General features: G+C 35.8%; 1 protein-coding gene across 1 annotated transcript in view; it reads left to right on the plus strand.

The window, feature by feature from the left end:
* The window catches only part of deaf1 (DEAF1 transcription factor), a 21,762-nt gene extending 16,800 nt beyond the window's left edge, over positions 1-4,962 (plus strand). The window contains exons 9-12 of the mRNA XM_016570802.1: positions 574-812; positions 2,691-2,756; positions 4,265-4,354; positions 4,432-4,962. Of these exons, the coding sequence (XP_016426288.1) occupies positions 574-812; positions 2,691-2,756; positions 4,265-4,354; positions 4,432-4,530 (494 nt within the window). The 3' untranslated portion in view covers positions 4,531-4,962. The remainder of the gene's footprint in view (positions 1-573; positions 813-2,690; positions 2,757-4,264; positions 4,355-4,431) is intronic.
* Positions 4,963-7,505: the final 2,543 nt, after the last annotated feature.

Raw genomic sequence — 7,505 nt, forward strand, 5'->3', positions numbered from 1 at the left:
ATGAAGACCACAACTCCCATGATTCCACACTCATCAAACTACGCCTTTGTCTATTTGTTTATTTTGAATACGCGCCCTCTAACGGCGAAAATTACATATTGTGCCTTTAATGTAAAAACTAAAATGAATTGTAAAACTGAAAGTTATTTTTTAAATTGTGTTCAGCATGGTGGGCCGCATTTGAATTCGTGACGGGCCATGGGTTGAGAACCACTGCTGTAGAAAAAGAAACACAAATGAGATCAGTTGTTTCTCCTAGACGGCATTGAGATTCAAGTGTAGTCGACATAAAATTGTGTTCGTCTGGGTGGAGTCCGAGACTGAGAGTGTCATTTCTTGTCCATCCGGCTCACATTTCCGAACCCGTTTGGTCTTTTTTTAGAGCAAAAAGCTTTTCGAATGAAATGTGGGTCAGGGTTAATGGGAGATCAGATGAGGACGGACTGTAAATGTACTCGTCAAAGTCGTACCTGTTAGAACGCCGGTTCACCTCTACAAAATCACGTCCCAGAGGAACATTTAATCACTCAGAGGACTTTCATCACTTCATCTCGAACGTGTGTTTCTCCTCAGTGTTGGCCACCCTTCCTGCGCTGGCGGTGGTGCAGTCTAAACCCTTTCCGGCGGGGCCGCTCATGAACGGGCTGGAGATGGCCGAGCAGCGCACGTGGCTTTACCTGGAAGAGATGGCCAATACGCTGCTCAACAACGTCCAGCAACTCAAAGTCCTCATCGCACAGGCCAAACAAGCCAGTCAGAGCGGAGCGCATGCCGAAATCAGCCCCGAGAAAAACAGCAGCGTCAGGAAAGAGGTGATACAAACACTGAAGTCTTTATTCAAACAATTACAACCACAAAACAGGTCAGTGTTAAAGACCCCTGTGGTCAGTGTTGGGGAAGATTACTTTTAAAAGTAATGCATTACAGTATTGCGCTACTCCCTAAAAAAGTAACTAATTGCATTACTTAGAAAGTAATGTGTTACGTTACTTTTGCGTTACTTTTTCTCATCTGGGCTGGGCTTGCTTGTTTTTAATATAAAAAGTTATATTTTTGGCAAATGTAAAAGCCCTTCCACACCAAAAGTGAAATAAGCCTCAGCCATTCTGGATTGCATGAAGCATAGGAAGCAGGAGAAGTAAGTTCAACACTCTTCAGCAATAAAATAACCTTCACAAATGTCATTTTTATCTCAAGTCATTTTTGCTTATTAATATGGTTGAATTGGATCACTGAAGGTCAGCAGCAAAGACACTAGTTAATAAAATGGGATTAAATACATAAAGGATATTTGTGTTATTTAATATATTTGATTATTGCAGGTTTGCATTCCACTGTTTTTATTCATCTTGAGGAACACTGAATCTGTTTTTCGTGCAAGTGAGATTAGATAAGATAAGCATATAAGATAAATGCATGTTCACATTTAGTCTAGAACTACAGTAAGCATCATGTTCACACAGCGCCTCTGCACTTACTCCCAATTTCTCTCAGTTCTCTCAGAGTACAGAAGAGCTGTCAGTCAGTGAATGGGACAACAAAGTAACTGGCGTCACTTATTTGAAAAAGTAACTCAGATGTTTTCTTGTAAAATAAAAAGTAATACGTTACTTTACTAGTTACTTTGAAAAGTAATCTGATTACGTAACTTGTGTTACTTGTAATGCATTACCCCCGGCACGGCCTGTGGTGAAAATCAAGTTTTTAATGTTGTTTATCTGGTGTTTTTAATATGCTTAAAGACAAAACAATTAAAGATGAATAAAATTTTGCCACTATCCATTATGTAGCCTTTACTACTTCAGTTAACCGAGGGAAAGTGAAGGAAGTAGTTGAGCTGGTGTGATTGAGTGGAGGTGGGGACTAATTTGCATATTCATAGAGCCGCATATACTGAAATGAGGTAGGGGGTGTAGAGTTATATTTAAGCCATTTTAAGGCATTAAGAAAATATTTTCACAGAAAAAAAATTAAATGTGTCAATTTGATAATCAAAGTTGAGTTTTAAAGGATACAATAGTGACTGCACGAGGACTTTAATTAAGTCATTTCATGAAATAAAATAGTATAACAAACTCCAATCTTCCCTACACTAAAAAGAGCATTTATTAAAACTAACCTGCAAAAACTGGCTGAAAAATTTCTGATTGTGATGGCATAAACATGAATAAATATGCAAATTGGTTGGGTGTTTAGATGTACACATTGCAGTAGCAAAAGTGTCACAAAAGTGTGAAAAATTATCCTAAGTACTAAATTATGACTGTTTTTGGTCTAAGCAACCTTTACAGACAGTAAGTTAATGCACTAATGTTATGTTTAACAGAAAAAAAAGTCTTTTAAGTCAAAGGATATTAAATAAAAATTCACCAAATAAACCTTCTAAATACATTTTCCTGTTCTTATTATGGACGATTCATCAGTAGATGTTAGTTCAATAAAATAATTATTACAACTTTGAAACAACTTTCCTTCCTGCTGATGTCATCAAGGCCACTTAAGTTTTAACCAATCGGTGTCGTCGATGTTCCAGTATGTGGAGTCGTCCGCCATAACTGAATGCAAAAAGCTAAATTATGACTGTTTTGGGTCTGAGAAACCTTTACAGACATTATAAGTGGACTAGAAGGGAAAAGTGTATTTTATGACCCCTATAAGAAGCATCATCTATTCATGTTTTTCTCTCGCAGTCCTTTCAGAGTCAGTTGTCACTCAGTGAAGAACCTGAGGGGAAAATCACTGAAATTATCATTAAGGTAAATCTCTCTCACTCTCTCTGTTATCATATCAGTGTTATTTTGTTATCATTAATATACTATTTTCGTTAATCTAATCAAGTAATATTAGTTTAACTGTAGCCTTAGCAACAGATATGCAAGTACATTGAATGCTTTACCACAGGACTGACCGTGGCTCATAAGCTTTAATGGAGCAGAGCTTTGAGTTTTATAATGAGGCTCATGTGGCGCTCTGCTGATGTAGTTGGCGTTCTCAGATGTGTGTGTCGTGATGGGACCGGACGGCCGGCCGGCGGTGTAGAAACACTGACCGTCACACACCATCACCCGCTGTGTTTGGCAGGTGCTTCGGTTCAGATGTGACAAGAGAGAGTGAAGCAGGACTATCAGAATCTGCAGCTGAAAACACACAGATGCTCCACAGGAAAACGCCAATAGATCCCGGAGTCTTTGCTTGTTTAAAATGCTAGTGAAAATTTTACATTCTGGCATTATTTACTCATTGTTTAAAGCTATTTTTTTTTTACTTGAAAACAAAAAGGATATTTTGTATAACATTGAGGCTGCTCTTGAATCACTTGGATGGAGATATGTGCTTTGATATTTATAATGTTTTGACTGATATTCATAATATTTTTGACAACATTATTTTTTACATAAATAGTTCTTACAACATTTAAGGTCTAAATATTATTCGTTAATATTAAAGGTGCAGTAAGCGATTTCTGAAAATCATCAAAACACGCCCCTACCCAAAAGGATCACACCCCTCTCTTGATAGCCCCGCCCCCAAATTCATGAACGTGCTATTCAACAAAGGCAACTCCCCCATCATGTGTGGACACGCCCCTTACTGGTGATTGGCTAAAAGTATGTTTTGGTGCTAAGTCCGATCAACTTTCAACAGCGTTTCTCAGAAAACACCTACTGCACCTTTTATTATTTTATTAATATTATTATTGATTATTTACACAACAATATTAATAATATTATATAATAAAATTAGACATTACCAGTCAAGAGTTTGGAGTAATTAAGTTTTTTTTGATAATGTTTTTGAAGGAAGTCTGCAAAGCTTTTTTTTGTTTTTGTAATTTTTAGAGCTTGACTGTTTTTGTTTCGTGTTCAAAAGAAGACAAAAATCAGAACAATCAGAACTGAATCAAGAATGCTTTTTAAATTCCAATTTGAATGGAATTTTTGCAATCATTATTTGAATGCAAGGAAGTAGAACTCATGACAATTTTTTTACTGTGAACGTTGAAACTTTGAATGTTGACCTTTTTATGTTTGAATGTTGAATTTGTTTTATTTTTAAATTGAAGACATAAAGTTCAGAAAATTCATAGGACAGAGAAAAAGATTAAAATTTTAAAAAATCAAGTTGAATTTCACACAAAACATTTTTTTTAAAAGCTGAAATTGCTCAACTTATTTTTTCAATATCATTTTTTACAGTGTAGATAGAGAGATTAACTGTTCTCTTAATAGTATTAATAGTTGTATGTTCTCTTCTGTGTTTCCAGCACACATGTGTGAACTGCGGTCGAGAGGCGTCCAGTGAGTGTACAGGCTGCCATAAAGTCCATTACTGCTCTGGCTTCTGTCAGCGGAAGGTAAGTCCAACCCCAGCATTCACCATCATATTAAAGTGGTTAGAGCCTCTTTATTTTTGGAATCCGTCTTTCTGCAGGACTGGAAGGAACATCAGCTGAGCTGCTGTCTGCCGGGCACGACCGTCGACATTCAGGAGGACACTCAGATGGCCGGTGTGGAGAAAGGGAAAGCCTAGCGTTCTCACTGCAGGACCGTCAGTGACGTATGAAGTTTAGATGGGTGATCGCTTCCGTTCATGTGTTTTAGTTTAGCTATAAAGCCTCATAGTAACAGCTCCCTTACACACTGTGAAATATAAAGCATACATGGATGACGTCTGTACTTTCTGTACCATTTGAACGGTTTCACCATCTCACTATGGGTTTTGTATGTGAAAATAATCCTTAAAGGGAAAGTTCACCAAAAATCATTTCCACCCTCATGTTTTTCCAAGCCTGTATGACTTTTGGAACACAATGTGTTGTGTCCGAGCTCATAATTTCCATAAAATTAAGACATAAAATTACCCGTTTTTAAGCTCTTAAATGGAAAAAAAAAAAAACGTAATCCACTTGAGCTGAAATTTAAGATATTCACTGTGTTGTAGCTCTCAAATCTATGAAAGCTTGTTTCCGCCATGGGAAATAAAATAAAACAGGGAATTGTGACTTTTTATCTCACAATTCTGAGGAAAAATTCAGAACTGTGAGATATAAACTTGCAATTGCAAGAAAAAAAAAATCAAAACAAAAGTCACAATTACCTTTCCTATTTTTAATTCCATGGCGGAAAAAAACAAACAAAAACAAATTGTGAGATGGAAAATCAGAATTGTGAGAGAAAAGGGCAGAATTCTGAAAACTGCAATTCTGACTTTTTTTTCTTGAAATTATGGGTTTGATATGTAATTTTAAAAAATGTAATTGCGACTTTTAATCTCACATTTCTGACTTTTTTCTTGCAATTCTGAGTTTATATCACAATTCTGAGAAAAATCCAGAATTTCCAAAAATCCAAATTGTGAGAAATAAACTCAGAATTGCAAGAAAAAAGTCAGAAATGTGAGATTAAAAGTCGCAATTACATTTTTTATTTTTTATTACATGGTGGAAACAAAAAAACTGAATTGAGAGATGTGAAGTCAGAATTGTGAGAAAAAAGTTTATATCTCACAATTCTGACTTTTTTCTCAGAATTGCACGTTTCTAAAAAAAGTCTGAATTTGAGATGAAAAAGTCACAATTACCTTTTTAATTTTTTTAGCCAATGGTGGAAACAAGCTTCCATATAAATCTCAATCATGCATAGTTTTTTTTTTTTTTTAATTCTACATTAAAATGTGATGCTTTGTGCATATATTATAAATTGAACGCAGAATGGAAAATTCTTATGATACTTTTATTGTGTGTTTTTTGAGCTAGTCAACACTAGTTTCATTGTATGAAGCATTATTTTGTGTCCTACAGGAAAAAGCCAGTCAAACAGGTTTGGAACACCATGAAGTTGAGTAAATGATGACAGAAGTGTTTTTTTTAGGTGAATTATTCCTTTAATTGGACAATAATATAATTTCAGAAACTAATTCTAATGAAGGATTGCATTATACATTATTATACATTTATAGAGTTTTCAAAACAAAAATAAATGGGAAAATCTGAGTTTTTTCATGCCTCTTTATTCAACGGATTTTGGATTTGATGCCACATACACACGTAAAGTGCATTATCATGATAACCTTTTATAATGGATATGACACATTGTAGAGATTAGCTCGGTGAACCGCCACACAGCTGACCTGTGCGAAGTAATCCAGACCTAAAGCTACGTGAACACTAACCTGAACTCGCATTAGTCAAAGGAAAGAAACCTCACCAGATTTTACATTCAAAATTCCCTGACGTTAACCTAAACAAGTCATATTGTACATTATTTGGAGAATTTTCTGCATAATCCACTCAAGGGTTTTTGCATTCAAAACAGTCATAATTTCGCTTTTCATGACCGTTTTCCACTCCATTTCTGACCCCTAGAACTGAGCAGGCCATTTTGCTAATGTAGTTGAATGACCTCTATATGTAAATGAACTTTGCAAGTGAAATGAGTATTTATAGGCCAACATCAGCCGCTAAAACAAAACTGGGTAACACTTTATTTTAGGGTCTCTTAACTAGTTGCTTATTAGCATGCATATTACTAGAATATTAGCCATTTATTAGTTCAAATTAAGCACATATATTAATGCCTTATTCTACATCCCTAATCCTACCCAATACCTAAATTTAACAACTACCTTACTAACTATTAATAAGCAGCAAATTAGGAATTTATTGAGGGAAAAGTCATAGTTAATAGTGAATAAGTGTTCCCTATTCTAAAGTGTTACCCAAAACTGCTTTACATTGTGACATTTTCATGAAACAGTTGATGAACAAACTGTTAAAAACAGACTAATATGATCAGACAACTTGTTAAAAATAAACTTTAGTCACTCGATCAGCGACAATATTTATCCAACTTCCTTTTTATCCACTCAACGTCACTGGGTTGTTGAGAAATGTCGGTGGTCATGTGTTAGTTTTGTTATTTAATCGACATCATAAAGCTATTTTTGTAGCTCATTTTAAATAAATGGGAGGATGTTTTGAGTTCTGAAAGTTACAGTATGTTTTCCTTCTGCAATGAACTTTTACTTCCTTCGACTGACGTCTTGTAAGGCGACCCATTTAAAGTGTCTGATTCTGATCCGTGGCACTGAAAGTGTTCAGACACTTTTATTACTTGAGCAATTTTTGAGTGAGTTTCTTTAGAGGTTTCTAGCTCAATTTCGGGGGATATCTGAATACAATACACAGCCTCAACTTCAGATTTCCCATGAGCACCCTTGGCTGATAGTTTGCCGCAGGATGGTGTTTTTATTACCTCCCTTTTGTACTTCAGTGTCCAAATGTGAATCGATACACGGGGATAGAAAATTGTTGGGGGAATTATGGGAAGGGCGCTCAAGCCAAAGAGCCGGTCAGTGGCGCCAGAATCATCTAAAGAGACACATCCGAAACAAACGGCAGTGGTTTTCCATTATGCAAGTCAGTGAAGCAAAGATACTACACAAAACAAATAGTTTTATGGCACATACAGTATACTGTTGTTTGAAAGCTGATACTGTATAGCACC

Source organism: Sinocyclocheilus rhinocerous, unplaced genomic scaffold, assembly GCF_001515625.1.
Source record: "Sinocyclocheilus rhinocerous isolate Xijiao unplaced genomic scaffold, SAMN03320098_v1.1 scaffold561, whole genome shotgun sequence".
NCBI lineage: Eukaryota > Metazoa > Chordata > Actinopteri > Cypriniformes > Cyprinidae > Sinocyclocheilus > Sinocyclocheilus rhinocerous.